The 16,893-nt window shown below is 38.4% G+C and overlaps 1 protein-coding gene across 1 annotated transcript in view; it reads right to left on the reverse strand.

Annotated features, from left to right (window-relative positions):
• Hormad2 (HORMA domain containing 2) overlaps positions 1-13,287 on the reverse strand; it is a 108,632-nt gene extending 95,345 nt beyond the window's left edge. Inside the window, exons 1-2 of the mRNA XM_029567331.1 lie at positions 13,268-13,287; positions 3,797-3,882 (exon numbers count right to left, since the gene is read on the reverse strand). Coding sequence (XP_029423191.1) covers positions 3,797-3,847 — 51 coding nt within the window. The 5' untranslated portion in view covers positions 3,848-3,882; positions 13,268-13,287. The remainder of the gene's footprint in view (positions 1-3,796; positions 3,883-13,267) is intronic.
• Between the last annotated feature and the right edge of the window lie 3,606 nt (positions 13,288-16,893).

Genomic DNA, 16,893 nt, shown 5'->3' on the forward strand with positions numbered 1-16,893 from the left:
TCAGGACTTGCAGAGGTGCTTGGTGATGGTGGAGGAAATACAGAATGGGTCATAGAGGAAGGTAGTTACAAATACCAACTTGGGGCATGTGACCAGTTGCAGAAACGTGGATTGTAATTGACATGAGTATTTTTGCCCTATTTGGTTAAGAATAGGCTTGTGCATGTACACACATATGTTAAGCAGATACTTGAGTTATTCTTTTTTGAATGTGTAATTGAGATGTGTTAAATGGTTCATTCTACCAGTTCTGTTTCTTTGGAGAACCCTGACTAATACAGGTAGTTACTACCTACAAACATGTCTTTAAATGAAAAATAACTTACAAAAAAGCATATCTATAATATATACACACATATATAATCACATATATCTGGTTCTAGAATGTCTTTTGGGCATTTCAGATATGATTTTGCCTTATATAAGAATGCATCTTCAGCCAGGTATGGTGGCTCACGCCTTTAGTCCCAGCACCTTCAGAGGCAGAGGGAGGCAGATCTCTGTGAGTTCAAGGCCAGCCTGGTCTGCAAAGTGAGTTCCAGGCCAGCCGGGGCTACAAGGAGACTCTGTCTCAAAAAGTCTCAAAAAAAAAAAAAAAAAAAAAAAAAGAATGCATCTTCTTTAGTATACTATATAATGGCAATGAATTATCACTTCATCTTTTGTCAAATCATATTATAAGTCACTTATTTTTAAAGTATTTTTTAATTTCTTTTTGAAGCCAGACATGGTGATACACAACTGTTTATGTTTGGACAACATGGTGCTGATATGAATTTCCAGCATGAGTCAAGATGGCTAACACTAGACATCTGGAGGGCAATGAATCAGCACAAAATGTCTGACACTGGATGTCCAGGAACCCCAAAAGTAAACAGTGATGTAATCTGTTATATAACCAATTTTGGAAAAAGCCACCTTTGTGTGATATATAAAAAGTACTTGGGACCAAGGGCACATATGCTCTTGCCCAGTGTCCACCTGTGCAGCAGCCTGTATGCCCTTTCCCAGAGAAAACAAAACATGTCTCATCTGCCAGCAGTTCCATGATTCTTCTTTAATTTTCTGTCTCCCCTCGACCCTTCATTCTTGGCCCTCAAACTTGGCCTCAACACATATAATCCCAGTACTCAGGAGGTGGAAGCAGGAGGATCATATGCTCAAGGCCTGAACTACATAGTGAGCTTGGGCTGCATAATGAGACCCTGTTTCAGAAAAATAAAAAGAATATTTTGGTTTTTGAACCTATAGATTCCGAGAGGTTAAAATTTCTTTGGGGAACTGGGTAAAAGCTAATATGTCATGTGTGTAATAACAAAAAAATATTCCAGAATAGAGAGGCAATGCTTGAATAACTCATTTGTAAATGAGTTTGTAAATAACTTGAAATTTGTAAATAACTTGAAAGAATAGTCATTACTTTAAACATAGGCCTTAAAAGGCCATTTGTGGTAATGAAGATCAACAGTTAGAAAAGCCTTTACATTAAAATATTTTTGATTTATTTATTTTTAATTTATGTGTATGAGTATTTTACCTGCACATATGTAAGTGCACAATGTGTGTGCAATGCTTACAGATGCCAGAAGAAGGCATTAGATCCCCTGGAACTGGAATTACAGACAGTTGTTAGCCCTGGGTCTTCTGCAAGAGTAGCCAGTTAGTGTTCTTAACTACTGAGCTGTCTCTCCAGCTCCAGCCTCTACACTTCTGTTACTCCACGGATTTTTCTCCTTAGCTCAACTAGTCTAATATTTTCATAAATATCTAGTACATGAAAATACTACAGCTTAAAAATAGAAGACATTATGAAAATATTTTTATAATAAAGTCTGCTACTGACATAATGCTATTGACAATTTAGCTGTCAAGTTTTGTGACCTTGGGCTAGTTATTTTCTTCTCCAAGCTTCAGTTTCTTCCTTATTGAAAGGTTTAATTGAAATAATAAAGCACTTGACAGAGTGTCTGGCACATAGTTAAGTGTTGAATAAATATTAACAACTATAATTATGACTACTTTTAGTATTAGATAACAGAATTGCACTGTCATTAGAAATTTACTGGGAAAAGTAGTTCATGTAACCCAAACAACAAAGATATGGTTGTATCAAAAGGTCAATTTATTCATTTACAGTGAGAAAAATAACTGCCAAGCTGATTGCAGTTCATACACCCAGCTTAACACTTCTCCCTCCAAAAGGAAGCATACTTGGGAAACCAAATGAGATTAGGAGTTTGCTTAGGTAGTGTACTAAAATCAAGCCAGAAGGATGACTGCTTTCTTTTTGCCCTATTTCTCATTCAACATCTAACTTCTCTATTGCTGCTACAATTTAATATTCCTAAAACAATTATTTTACTTGCTCTTCTAATAAAAAATCTGCATTAATACAAAATAAAGCATAAATTCTTTAGCCTGTCTTTAAATTTTATTTATTTATTTATTTTTTATGTGTATGAGTGTTATGCCTGCCTATGTGTTAGTGCAGTGCCCATGGAGGACAGAAGAGGGCATACCCTGGAACTGGAGTTATGGATGGTTGTTAGCCACCATATGGGCGCTGGGAATTGAATCAGGGTCTTCTGCAAGAACAGCCAGTGCTTTTAACCACTGAGCCATCTCTCCAGCCCCTGGCCTGGCTTTTAAGATCCAAATTAATCTGTTCCCAAAGTTCCTATACAATTTTATTTCCTCCTTTTGACCAACATGAGTTCTTCACTCCAGAAAGGATGGCATATTATTTTCTGAAACATGTCATGCTTATTTCTCATTCTGAGGCAGGAGATAAACTAGTTTTTCCTCATGATATTTTTCCTCTTTTATGAGCCTTTTCATCATTCAAGGACCAGCTTAAGTCTCACCTCCTGAGAGGAAATATACAAGTTATTTCAGAGTATACAAAATCCCTAAACTACCACAATTTGAATTATTATATTCTTTTGTGGGAGGAAGGGTTGAGACAGCATTGCTTAGACTGGTCTGGAACTCACTATGTAGCCCAGGCTGGCCTCAAACTTTTGACAATCTGCCTGCCTCAGTCTTCCACTCTTTTATACATATGTGTAATTATAGGTATACTGATTTAAATACCATAAATCTTATTTTCCTAATCAGATTACAAACTTCTGGAAGATAAAGTTCATGCTTTTGTTCTCATAAAACAACACAACAACTCTTAATGATAAATAAATGATGTATTAACTAATGTTGTGGGACATGCTAAACTGGCCCAGGTAAATCTAACAAAGTTTTCTGGCACTGACATGCTGTTGTAGCCTGTTATATCTGAATCTTAAATGTCCCCCAAAAGGTCATGTGCTGAAAGAGTGATCATCAACCATTTGATCTATTAGGAGGTGGAAGAACTACAGATATCAAAAACAATGAAATCAACATCTAAAACTGTAAGCCAAAATAAATCCTTAGTCCTTTTAAGTTTATTTTCTCAGATACTTTGTCATCACCACAGGAAGATGATTAACACACTCCCTCAGCTTTAGTTTTACAATTACATCACAAGTTTTCTAATTGTTTCAGGAAGTAGATGTCTAACAAAGAACCAATTCTTTAAACATCTTTTTGTTTGATTTCTTTTACTCTAGTAGTTAGACATGAAAAAGCACCCAGTAAATAACTGTAATTGTTTAATTTTTCTGAATATCTTAAGTCCATCCGGCAGTTAAAATGTAGCATGCGCCAATTAACTAAAAACTGCTACTACAAAAGTTAAAATCACAGTTCTGAAGTAACTCACTAAATGATCATTGATTTTCTTTTAATTCTTAACAAATACCTTAGATGCCTTGTGTGTTCTGATGACATGAGAGAGTTGAGCAGTAGCCATTGAGAATGAATCAGGATTCTTTCAACAATTCTAACCTGTTAAAAAAATTAATTAAAGATCTTGCCTAATATAATACTTCCTATTTTGTTCTTTCCAAAGATGGAACTGAATTCTAAAATCAAACCAAAAACAGAAAATCAAAGGCAGTTGAGTATAGGCTATTTCCCAGACTATTCAGTTTAGAGAGAAATTTACCAAGGTCAATTTTGGAAATGCAAGAGAAAAATTAAACTAAAATAGTCCCATCAGGCCCTATCAAAACTATAAAAATGAATCTGAGTTGAAAAATCCTTGTTGTGAATTTTCCAAATGAGAAGTATATAATTATATGTTAACCGTATTCTCTGGCAAATAAATTTAATAACCATTTTCATTTTCATTACTAATATATAATCTCTAAATTTGGCATAAATATAAAGTCTCTGAATTAATATTTCAACCACCCAATAAAAGTTACACAATTTACTCACTCATAAATATATTCTCAGGAGAAAAATAAGTTATAAGTCATCTTAAGATTCTGAGCCCAGGAGTTTGAGGTCAGCTTGGACAACTTAGACAAGACCTCATCTTAAAAAAAAAAGTGATGGATGTACAAGCAAAATGTGATATATAGCATATACAAGGGAATATTATTCAACCTTTAGAAAAGAATGAAATTATAGTAACATGCTACAATGTAAATGTGCACATGAACTTTGAAAGCATAAAGTTTTGGGTTTTTTTTAAAGCCAGATACAAAAGGACAAATAGGGCTGGAGAGATGGCTCAGTGGTTAAGAACACTGGTTGTTCTTGCAGAAGACCTGGGTTCAAATCCCAGCACCCATGTGGCAGCTAACAGTTGTCCATAACTCCAGTTCCAGGGGATCTGACGGCCTCTTCTGTCTTCCATGGGCATTGCATGACACGGGTGCACTTACCTACATGCAGGCACCACATGCATACACAATAAAAATAAAAAATAAAAAAATAGAAAAAAAGGAAAAATACATCACACATACAAGGTACCTATAGTAAAGTAAGCAAACACATGCAAACAGAAAGTAGAACAGAGGTTGTTAGGGCTGGGGTTGGGGTAGATTTATTGGGAGCTTAATAGGAACAGAGTTTCTATTCAAGGATGATGGAAAAGTTTTAAACAGAAAGTGGTTGGTGATTGTTACTTAACATTGTGAATGTGCTTAACATTATACATTTGAGAATGGCTGAGGTAATTATTTTACATTATGCACAGTATATCACAATTAAATTTTTTTAATTTTATGTGTATGAGTGTTCTGCCTATGTGTTTTTAGTGCACAAAGTGTGTGCAATGCCCACAGAGGCCAGAAGAGTGCTCAGAACCCCTTGAACTGAGCTACAGGCAGCTATTAGCTGCCATGTGGGTGCTGGGAATCAAACCCTGGTCCTCTGCAAGAGCAACCAGTGCTCTTAACCACTGAGCCATCTTTCCAGCCCCCCTTTTTTTCTTTTATTAAATATATGTTTAATATTTTATAATTTTGTATATATTTTATAATGTTTAAAAAGTTGATGTTGGAGTTGGAGGGAAAAATCAAAGCTAAAAATCAATAAGTAAATCATCATTTTAACTAATTTTAAAAAACACAATTCTTATTTTATGCATATGAGTATATTGCCTGCTTGTATGTAAGTGCACCCATGTCATACATTGCCCTCGGAAGTCAGAAGAGGACACTGGATCCCCTGGAACTGGAGTTACAGATGGTTGCTAGCTGCCAGGTGCATGCCAGGATCAAAACTTGGGTCCTCTGCAAGAGCAGCCATTGCTCTTAACCACTGAGCCATCTCTCCAGCCTCCATTTTTTTGTTGTTTTATTTTTTGAGACAGGATTTCACTATGTAGACCTGGTTGGCCTGGAACTCACTAGGTAGACCAGGCTGGCCTAGAACTCCTGCCTCTGCCTGAATGTTAGGATTAAATGTGAGCACCACCACATCTGGCTGAATTTTAACAATTTTAAAAGTTGATCATAAAATATGTACTTTTATAGTGTTAAAAAAAAAGTAATGACTAGGGATGCAGTTCAGTGGTAGAGCACCTGCTTGAAATGTGCAAGGTGACTGGAGAGATGGCTCAGCGGTTAAGGATACTGACTGCTCTTACAGAGGACCGAGATTTGATTCCCAGCACCCACATGGCTGCTAACAACCATCCATGACTCCAGCTCCAAGGGATCTGACACCTTCTTCTGACCTTGGGTTTGCACAACACGGGTGCACTTAGACAAATGCAGGTAATACACTCATACACATAAAAAATAAAAATAATAAAATATTAAAAAAAGAATTGTGCAAGGCCCTAGTTCAATCCCCAGGACCAAAGAAAGGGGGTTGTGGGATAAGAGAAAAGAAGTAAATCTTCCATTTTCTTTCCAAAGGCCTTAATTTTATTTCAGTTTGGGTTTATTATCAAGACCTGGAAGATGGAATTATAACTAAAATACTTATTATAATAACTCACTTTAAAAGAGTTCCATTTAAATTCCATTCTGGATCATCTAGGGTAGTCTGTTACCTGTTATTAGCAATTAGTGAAAAATTCTGAAGATTTTTGCCAAAAGGTTATAATTATTTGAGGACATTGTTACAAGGTAGTGTTAGAGATTATAAACAGATACTATTTAATTTCTCTTAAACAACTTCTTGAAAGCAGCACTAGGGGACACTATTGTAATATTTTTACTAGAGGCTGAAAACTGCCTAATGGTCCTTGAGCCCTTAAACATTCTGTTTTCTTTTGTTGACTTCAGAATGTAGCCTTCAAATCTGACTGGACACATCTGTTGCCTCCCTTAAATTTTAAGAAGTAAGGAGGGGAGAAAAAGGTGGCTGTAAGAATTTAAGCTCTAGTTGGGGTAGTTATTAGTTTTAGAGACAATAAGAGGAATGATGATTTTTAAATCTTTCTATATTGATAGGATTTAAAAATTTTTCTCCATAATTATATTTCTGAAGGCATGTCAAGAGAATTAAGCCCTAAAATAGCATCAGGTGATTAGACCACCATGCATTGCTATACCTGTAATTTTAGAATATACAGATAGCCTGGGTTAAATTTACATCACTGAGAACACTGAGACCTCCAGGGTAGTTGCTTTGAGAAAGGATTCAAAATGTACTCTATTAGCAGTCAGTAAATTCCTTAGGGATTAATATTTATAAAACAAGTAAAACCAAATCTTACACAACACAAATTGATATACACATGGGGGTTGTATAATCTAGTAGAAATATACTTAGGTATTAAGGAATCTGAGTTGAAATTCTGGGTGAACTACCTAGAATTTGTGTAATTCTGGTTAAATCTCTCTGGGATTTGGTTTTCTTTTTTGTAAATGTAGACATAGACCTAACTGTTCAGATTTTATTCAATGTTCATCTGAAGTAACAACATAGCATAGTGGTTAAACACAGACTTTCTGAAACAAAACTGCCAAAGATCACATTTCAGTGTATAATTTATTGACTATGTGACCTTGGGCAAGCTGTTTGCCTCGGTTTCCCATCTATACAACAAAAATTATAACAGTGCCTACTTCACAGGATTATCTCAAGATTAAATTTAAGTGATTAAATTAATATGGCACTTGGAACAGTTTCTGATACACATTTTATTACATGTTTCAAAGCATGCCTACTTTTTAAAAAAAATCTTAACTTGGGGGGCTGGCAAGATGGCTCAGTGGTTAAGAACACTGACTATTTTGCAGAAGACCCAGGTTCAAATCCCAGTACCCACATGGCAGCTAACAACTGTTCATAACTCCAGTTCAAGGAGATCTGACAGCCTCTTCTGTCCTCCGCACACATTGCACAACACAGGTGCACTTACCTACATGCAGGCAATACACGCATACACATAAAATGAAAATAATTAAAATATTTTTTTTAAATCTTAACTTGGTCTAGAGAGATGGCTCAACTGAAAATGTATGACTCAACCCTGACTTTTCTCATTAGTCTGTCCAATCGGCTTAATATTTCTCATGCCTATCAACTTGAGAGGGGTCTTGTTGATGATGATGATGATGATGTTTTTGAGATAGGGTTTCATTACAAAGCCGTGGCTGCCTGGAATTTGCTATGTAGCCCAGCCTGGCCTTGAACTTGAGTTGATCCTGCTCCCTATACCTCTCAAGTGCTGGGATTACAAGTGTATACCACCATGCTAGGGCTGTCACCTCTATTATAATCAGAGCAGGCTCAGCTTTTGCCTGGATTGCTACAACTACCCCTCTGCCCATTACTGTCCTCAGTCATCTCCATGCTGTTTTGTTGTTGTTGTTGTTGTTGTTGTTGTTTTGTTTTTTAATATACTGCTAGGCTTTTCTTTTAAAATTACAATCTTGATTATGTATTATTTCCCAAACTAAAGTACTTCCATAGCTTCCCTACTGCCCTCAGGGGAAAAAATACCCAAACTCCTTACCATGGCTTCCAAGATTTGCCTGATGTCTCCCTGACTACATCTTCAACAATTTTCCCTTGTACTTTTATGTACCAGCCATTTGTATATACTTTGTTTACCCTGAAGAACTGTATTTCCCTCTGTCTTTCAGGCTTTGGCAATATCCCCCTCCTCTGAAACATCCTCCTCCATTCTCAATTCCTACTCCTCTCCTGAATATGGTTTAGTATAGTTTTTTCAAGGAATGACGTTCTGATTCCCACTACAAAGTCCAAGTGAAATGCCCATTGCAATCCACTGTGTATTATAGCTACTTTGTGTATCTGACAAACTACTATGAGCTAACAGGGTGTAGTTTATCTATCTAGCTCATTATTTTTAAAGGATTTTTGTTTGTTTGATTTTGTTTTTTGAGACAGGGTGTCAGTATGTAGCTCTGACTGGTGTAGAACTCACCATTAAACCAGGCTGGCCTTGAACTCACAGATATCTGCCTTCCCCTGCCTCCTGAGTGCTGGGATCAAAGCCACTGTGCCCAGCTAAAGGGTTTGTTTTTGTTGTTTAAGGGTTTCAAAGGGTTTCAGTGTATTTGCAAAGTTATGCAACCATTACCACTCATTCACCTTTAAAAGAAGCCTCAATGCCTGTGAGCAATCACTCTCCTTCTGTCAGCCCCCGGGACCCCAATATGCTTGTTTTGGAGACAAGGTCTCACTATGTAACCCACAGTGGCCCTGAGCTCACTATGTAATACAGGCTAGACTCAAACTCATGATCCTTCTGCCTCAGCTTCCTGAATGCTAGGAGTTCAAGCATGTGGCACCATGTTTGGTTTCTAATCTATTTTTCAACTTTATTGATTTGCATATTCTGGACATTTAATATAAGTTCAATCATATGTGACCTTTGTGTCTTGTTTAGCTGAATTATTTTTTTCCTTTCCAAAACTTTTGAGAAACAAGAACAAAAAGATATGACAGAGAAAAGTAAAATATAGACTCCATATTTGTCGATACAAAAGGTATGTGCTAGCCAGGTGTGGTGATACATGCCTTTAATCCCAGCACTTGGGAGATAAAGGCAGGTGGATCTCTGTGAGTTCAAGGCCAGCCTGGTCCACATACTGAGTTCCAGGCCAGCTGGAGCTACAGGGAGACCCTGTCTAAAAAAAAAAAAAAAAAAGATAAGTGCTACAAAAATGTCTAAATAATCAAATTGATAGTGATTATGGACTAATATTATAAAAGGAACTCTATGAGTATTCTTAAAAAGAAACTGATAATTACTATAGGTTTATAAAGATTATATCTCAAAAGGTTAGCTGAGCTTTTAATTCTTAGTATTATTGCAGTTTTGGAACAAAACAGGTGCTCAATAAATATTTGTTGAATCAATGGAGAAGCACTAGAGAAACAAAAAAGAATTAAGGGTCTAGGAAATAATCACAATATTTTAAAGTTAGAAAAGTACTTTAAATGTCAGCTAGTCCAAATATGTCTTTTTGTAGATCAATATCCCAAGAAATCATTTATTTACCTACAGTCAATCATTGGTTTAACCTAAAACTGAAGAAGTTTGACTCAATGCAAGAGCTTTTCTAGCTTAACTCCCCAAAATAAAAACCCCTTTGGTTGCCCTTCATCTAGTATGAGGCGCTGCCCGTGCTTCCCTAGTTGCTGGCTTATTTGTTACTACACAAAGTATAGTCTCTTTCTGGTGTTTCAATGAGCTTATTTCAGGAAGGTTAAAAAGACTCAAATGATTTTTCAAAATAGACCGGCTCCTTTTAAACTCTATTATTGTGTTGCTCTCCCTTTGAGCAGGTGTTTTATGGAGGTCTCTTATTCAGGCAGAAGCCCTGCTTAATTTTGAAAGCTCACAAGTTGACAGTACCAGAAGACATGTATGACACCACAGATCACGCATTCTCAGAGAATATCTCTGATGTGTTTTTTCAAACACCTTGTTTTGATTTTATTATCTAAAAACCTAGAAAATATTTTTAATACTTTATTATTTTTATTTTATGTGTATGCATGTATTGCCTGCATGTAGGTAAATGCACCTGTGTCATGCAATGCCTGAGGAGGACAGAAGAGGCTGTCTGATCCCCTGGAACTGGAGTTACGGACAGTTGTTAGCTGCCATGTGGGTGCTGGGCCTCAAACCGAGGTCTTCTGCAAGAATAGTTCTCTTAACTGCTGAGCCATCTCTCCAGCCCCTAGAAGAGATTTTATAACTAAGGATGTTTAAAACTCTTTCAAATCTTTTGTTTATAAATGTGCTTGAATATTTGATTCACAAACATCTAAAACTGCACAGGCCATTAATATTATCCACTTTTGTGTTTGATATGTCCACTCAATGACAATGATGATGATCTTGAAAAAGAGGCAAGATTTCTGTGTTCCTTGTGAAAAAATTCACTCTGGGCTTACCCCTTGACCCACATCTCAAGTACCTTATTTTAAACAGTGGCACAATTACTATTTTACCCCACTTATATGCTAGTGCACGATTCAGATAAAGACTTTCTGGTGTTGTTTTATTAAGACCCAAACAATTTTTCTATCTTTTTTAATTGGGCCATTCTAATTGAAGCAAAAACCAGTTGAACATGTTTGCATAAAGATATTTGATTATATTCGATTTACTAAGGCTCTCTATCCAATTTTCCCTACTATTCTAAGACTACCTTTTTAAATTAGAAAATACCCTCCTTTTCCTTTCTCCCTCTCTCCCTTCCTCTTTTCTTTCATTTGCTTTCTGAGGTAAGGTCTCACTATGTAGCCCAAGTTGGACTTGAACTGGTGGTAATCCTCCTGCCTCAGTCTCCCAATTGCTGGAATAGATTAAAGGCATAAGCCACCATGCTTGACTTGAAAAATCCCCTTTCTATCAAGTAAACAATATTCAATATTTAGATTCTGAGATGCAACAAGGTGACCTTCCTTACATGTTTGATCTGAAGAGAGCACATATCAGCACAAATAGATTCTAAAAACTCATAAAGCTGGAAAGGAACTGAAACATGCTCTACTGCTATTCTAACCCCTTCATTTTAAAGAAGAGGAAAACCAATTCAGAGGAAAATAGTCTTTTCAAGAAATGGTGTTGAAACAGGAGATAGTCACAGGACGAGGGAAGGAGGAGGGAGGAGGAATTCAACCTAAATCTCATACTAAATACAAATATGAATTGAACACAGATTAAAATGTAAAACAAGGTCTGGGGTTATAGCTCAGTGAATAAAGTGCCTGCTATGTAAGCAGGAAGACCTGAGTTAGGATCCTCTGTATCCATATTAAAAGCATGCACCTACCATCCCAGCTCTGGGAGGCAGAGACAGGATTATCTGGAGACTTGCCAGCCAGTCAGTCTAGCCAACCGGTGAGTTTCAAGTTCGATGAGAGACTCTGTCTCAAAATACAAGGTGGAGGGTGATAGAAGACATCTGACATCAACCTTGGGCTTCCACATAGACACAAATAAAATGCAAAATGTAAAACAATAAAGAAAAGGGAGTGAAGATCAGCACAGGAATTTGATTTGCCAATGTTCTTAATAAACCTTTTTCAGAGCTTGCTTGAATAAGTTATTAGCCACCATTTTAACAAATTCCATTTGGCCCTGATAATTCAGCTACTTCATGCTTACTCAAAGTAAGTGGTTTCCACTGTACTAATTGGGTATTCATGCTCTTTTAAGTTTTAAAATATCTTGTTCATGCAATTTCCACTATTCTTTCACTCAACAGTTATTAGACAATTGCACTGTGCCAGGTAAAATGTGGGGTTACAAACTGTATAATATGCTTCCTCTCCCAAGAGATTTATAATCTGGTGAGGGAGAAATTAGATTATCATTTAAATGAGACCTAAAACCCTTTTAAAGGTTATTTTGTTTTCACCAAGTTAGTACATGATGCACAGCACAGCCCATCTAATGCTCTGCACATTTGAACACATTTTAGTGATTAGCTAATCTTGAGTTTCAATATACTCCAATGCTTGTGCTGTTTGGCAAACTAAGGACCAAAGAAATTAAATGGCAAATGCTCAGTAAGGACATCCCAGGGGGACTCATCCCAACTTCTCTTGTCTCTTGTTCTATATCATGTATTGAACACACACTTCATGACTGGAGAAAAGCTGACCCAGACAAGATAAACTCCAAGAGTTTCAGGTACAACTCCATCTAGTATATAAAAATTGTCTCCCAACTGCACAGTGGGTAATTCTGATTGCAGCTTCTTCAACAAGATAATGTCTCCATTTCCTCAAAAATCAGAAAAAAATATTAGTATTTTGGTTACCACAAAAAGAATGGGTCCTATTGTGGTATTTTCTCAATATATACATACATATATGTGTGTGTGTGTGTGTGTGTGTATATATGTAATATACAATATATATTACAGTCCCCAAATGTCCTTCAATGTGGATCCATCCAATGGACCCACCAAGAGTCCAATCCCCTCACTATTCTCTTGAAGGTTCCCCAATAGTTTCCCTTTGTGCTTTTTAAAAATTGCGACCCTTTCTTATTCTCCCTCCCCTCCTTTTCTCCCTCTTCTCTCTCTCTCTCTTCTCTCTCTCTCTCTCTCTCTCTCTCTCTCTCTCTAACTTAAATGTAGATTCCCCATATGCGGAAAAACATGTGACATCTGTCTTTCTCAGTCTGGCGTAATCTCACTTAAACATAGTGATCCCCAGTTTCAATTTTAAAAAAACTCTGAATCTTAGAGCTATGCAAGTAGTGGGAATTTGCTGGCCGTGGCGGCACAAGCCTTTAAATAAATAAATGAATAGATGGTAGATAGGTAGGTAGATAGATAGATAGATAGATAGATGGATAGATAGATAGGTTGATAGATTGATTAAATGGTGGTTGAGGTTTACCAGTCCATTTCTCTTTCACACACAGACACACACTTTTTTTTTAATGTGTGAAAATGTTCATCATCAAGGGTGGAGTCAATGTTACCTGAAGCTTCCGGCCCTCCTCTTTCCTCCCTGCTCTGTTTTCCCTTCTCAGAGTTTTCTGCAAGTTACTTTCAAATAACAGAACGACAACGCCAAAGTTTTGACCCAAGGACCACAGAACTAACCTTCCCCCAATGCCCTTCCTCCGAGACTTCGCGAGGCAGGTGACGGTGCTGGCTTTCTCCTCAGCGGTCAAGGCCTTGAGGCCTCCTGATCAACCGTTTCTCCCTTCTGCAAGCTCCGCCCCTCTGGTCATGAATAATCAATGAGACACCCCACCGAACACGTCACCTCATGAATAATTCATAAGCCCCTACTGGCTCTCCTTGGTCAGCCTCGTGAATATGCAAAAGAGGGGCTAGAGGTGGCTAACCGGGACTGGCTATGGGCGGGGCCACGCCGGCTCGCACCTTTCCGGCAGGTGCAGGAAACCAGGTGCGGAGCTCTGCAGGCAGCCCGACTGCGTGAGGATTCACAGCGCCTTCCGTCCCGCCCGATGCCCGCCTGGGCCTCCTGCAGGGTGAAGAGTCCACAGCCTGCCTCCCCGGTGAGGCCAGGTGAGGCCCGAGGGACCTTGGGTCCCCGACCGACTAGAGCTCTGCAGTGGCCCGAGGCTCAACTTTGCATCCTTGGGGTGTCCCTCACCTCCTTACTAGGCCTGAACCTCCGTATTCTTAGCACTAGTGTTTAGCTCTGCAAATCAAGCATGACTGTGTTTGCCTTACTTTGCCCCTTCTACAGCCCTGGCAGCCATGACTCCTCAGATACTTTCCTGTCTAGATACATACTTACTTAGCACCCTCTGGAGCTTTCCAGACGTTTCTGAAGTCCCCTGAACCTCCTCAGTGGGATTTCCTGAGGCAGTAGATGAATGAACCACTTGACACTTAGTTTTTTTTGTTTGTCTGTTTGTTTGTTTTGTCTTTTTGAGACAGGGTCTCTCTGTAGCCCCAGCTGTCCTGGAACTCACTATGTAGACGAGGCTGGCCTCCACCTCACAAAGATCAGCCTGCCTCTGCCTCCAAAGTGCTGGGATTAAAGTCATGCGCCACCACAGCCGGCTTATAAAGACACTTAGTGTTTTATCCCTGCAGGAAAGGGGGGAAATTGAGGCTAGTGAGAACATGAGTTTAGCACATAATGAGTAAAACCACAATATGGGCTAAAATACTACTTTAGTGCAGATTTTCTCTACCTCTGCTATCGTATCCTTCTCTCCAGTCTTGACAATCAAAACTGTTTCCAGACTGCCAACTGTCCCCTGGAGCAAAATCACTTTCAGTTCAGTCCTACACTTTCCACAAGCTTTTTAAGCTCCAACCACAGCCCATTCCAGCCTTAAAATTAACTAGCTGGACCATGAGCCCTTCCTTTATGCTGGCTGTCCTAATTGTCATCTGCCTTCAAGGCTGAGCTCTGCCAACTCTCACCATGTTCAAAGACCTCCCTCTTTGCCCCTCCACTAGTGGCCATCAATCCTCTTCACAGTTCTTTTCTCCCACTTTTTATTATTCTGTTTTCTTCATAGAACTTAATACAAGTTTCATGTCTTTGTTCATATGTTCTTTCTATCTAGAATGTTCATAAGCTAAATCATCTTCATTGGAGGCCTGGTCTGGTTGAACTACAATCCCAGAATCTCACATTCAAGATAGTGCCTAACAAACAATAGGCACTCGACAAATATTGGAGGACCAAGTGTGATGATGCGTGCCTATAATTCCCAGACATTTGGAAGGTTGAGACAAGAGGATCACAGTTTGAGACCACTCTCAGGAGGATCACAATTTGAGACCACTCTGAGCAGTTTAGTAATCCCTGTCTCTAAATTTAAAAACAAGGTGCTGGAGAGATGACTCAGCAGATAAGAGCACTGACTGCTCTTGCAGAGGACCAAGATTTGATTCCCATCACCCATATAGCGGCCAACAACAGTCTGTAACTTCAGTTTCAGGAGAATTTGAGGACCTCTTCTGACCTCTTTTGGCATTGCACATTATGGAGATTTTATATATATATATATATAGTATGTATGCTATGCAAGCAATGAAGTCATACACATAAAATATAAAAATAAATAAATAACAAACCAAAAAGATAAAAAGAGGAGGGGTACTGCAGAGTGCCTTGACCCTACATGAGACATCTTCATTATACCTTCTCCTCCCAAGACTCAGGGATGATTGTGGAAGAAGGGGCAGAAAGATTGTAAGAGCCAGAGGCAGTAAATGAGTATATTGAAAGTGTTTTCCAGACATAACAGGGCAATTGCACCTATGAACTCACAGTGGTTATAACAGTATGCACAAGACCAATGCAGGATCTAGCCAGACAAAATTCCAGCAGGTCTAGTTGAGGAACTACTGGTAATAACTACTGAGAGAGAAAGAGTCTTTTGTCTTTAAGGATGTGACCCCTGGTAGGTTGACCATGATCCAGTGGGTGGTCCTGCACCCAAGAGTATGTGGGAAGCACAAATTGGACTTGATGGGGTTTAATTTTTATTTATTTTTATGTGTATGAGTGTTTTGCCTATATGTAAGTGCTTCACATGTGTGCAATGCCCACAGAGACCAGAAGAGGCATCAGATCCCCTGAAACTGGAGTTGTTAGTCACCATGTGGGTGCTGGGAACTGAACCAGGGGCCTCTGGAAGAGCAGACAGTGCTCTTAACCACTAGGCCATCTCTCCAACCCCTTTATTATTATTTTTTTAAAGGACGGGTGATGGAAATGCAGGAAGCAGGTAATGTGGTGGGAGCAGATCTAGGAGGAGATGGGGGAGAAGTCAGGGTGAATATAAACAAAATACATTGTGTGGCCAGACATGATCCCAGAGCTTGGGGGACAGAGACAGGGGATCTCTGTGAGAGCTAGGCCAGCCTGATCTACATAGCAAGTTCCAGGCTAGCTGGGGCTACAGGTAGACCATGTCTCAAAAAACCAAACAAACCAAAAAATCCAAAATACATTGTACGAATTTATCAAAGAATTAGTAAAATACATTTTAAGAGGTGGGGTGCAGATATTTAAGGTCAGTATAAGAACACCTGCCCAGCCAGCATAAGGCCCTGGGTTCAACTGTCAGTATATTGAGAACAAATAAATATTAAACATTAGTAAAATGAATCAATAAATTGCCTTCTCTGCCCTCTAATTTCTCTGTGGTGTTTCTCGTCTTTCCCTTGCTCATGCCTTGCTGGCTTCTTGTGACTTTTGTTTAGAATCAGAATGAATGAATAAGCATCTGTCCCTAACCCAGGGGAAGAGCTACTGGCAAAGCCTTACCCTTTCCCACTGACTTGTCAACTCCTTGAGGGCAGAAGAAGTTAATTTTACTTCTTGTTTTATGTTCATTGAAAGTATTCAAGTAGATAATTGAATGAACTAATCAGTGACTTAAAGAAAAAAGTCAGACAATTAAAAATTGATAGTACAAGTGGAGGCTTTGTTTTTCCCTTAGTTTGTTCCTTTGCTTTGCAGATAAGAGTTTAAGTAATTTTCTCAAGGTCCCTAAGCTTATTAAGAGATCAGGCCACAAGGAAAACCCTTGGTCTCACATCTCTCATTTCAAGGCTCTTTCTTGTCTCTAGCCAGGCTAGTTTCTGGTTACTTTTCTGCAAACCA

The sequence above is a fragment of the Nannospalax galili genome, unplaced genomic scaffold (assembly GCF_000622305.1).
Source record: "Nannospalax galili isolate Female #2095 unplaced genomic scaffold, S.galili_v1.0 scaffold259, whole genome shotgun sequence".
Taxonomy (NCBI): Eukaryota; Metazoa; Chordata; class Mammalia; order Rodentia; family Spalacidae; genus Nannospalax; species Nannospalax galili.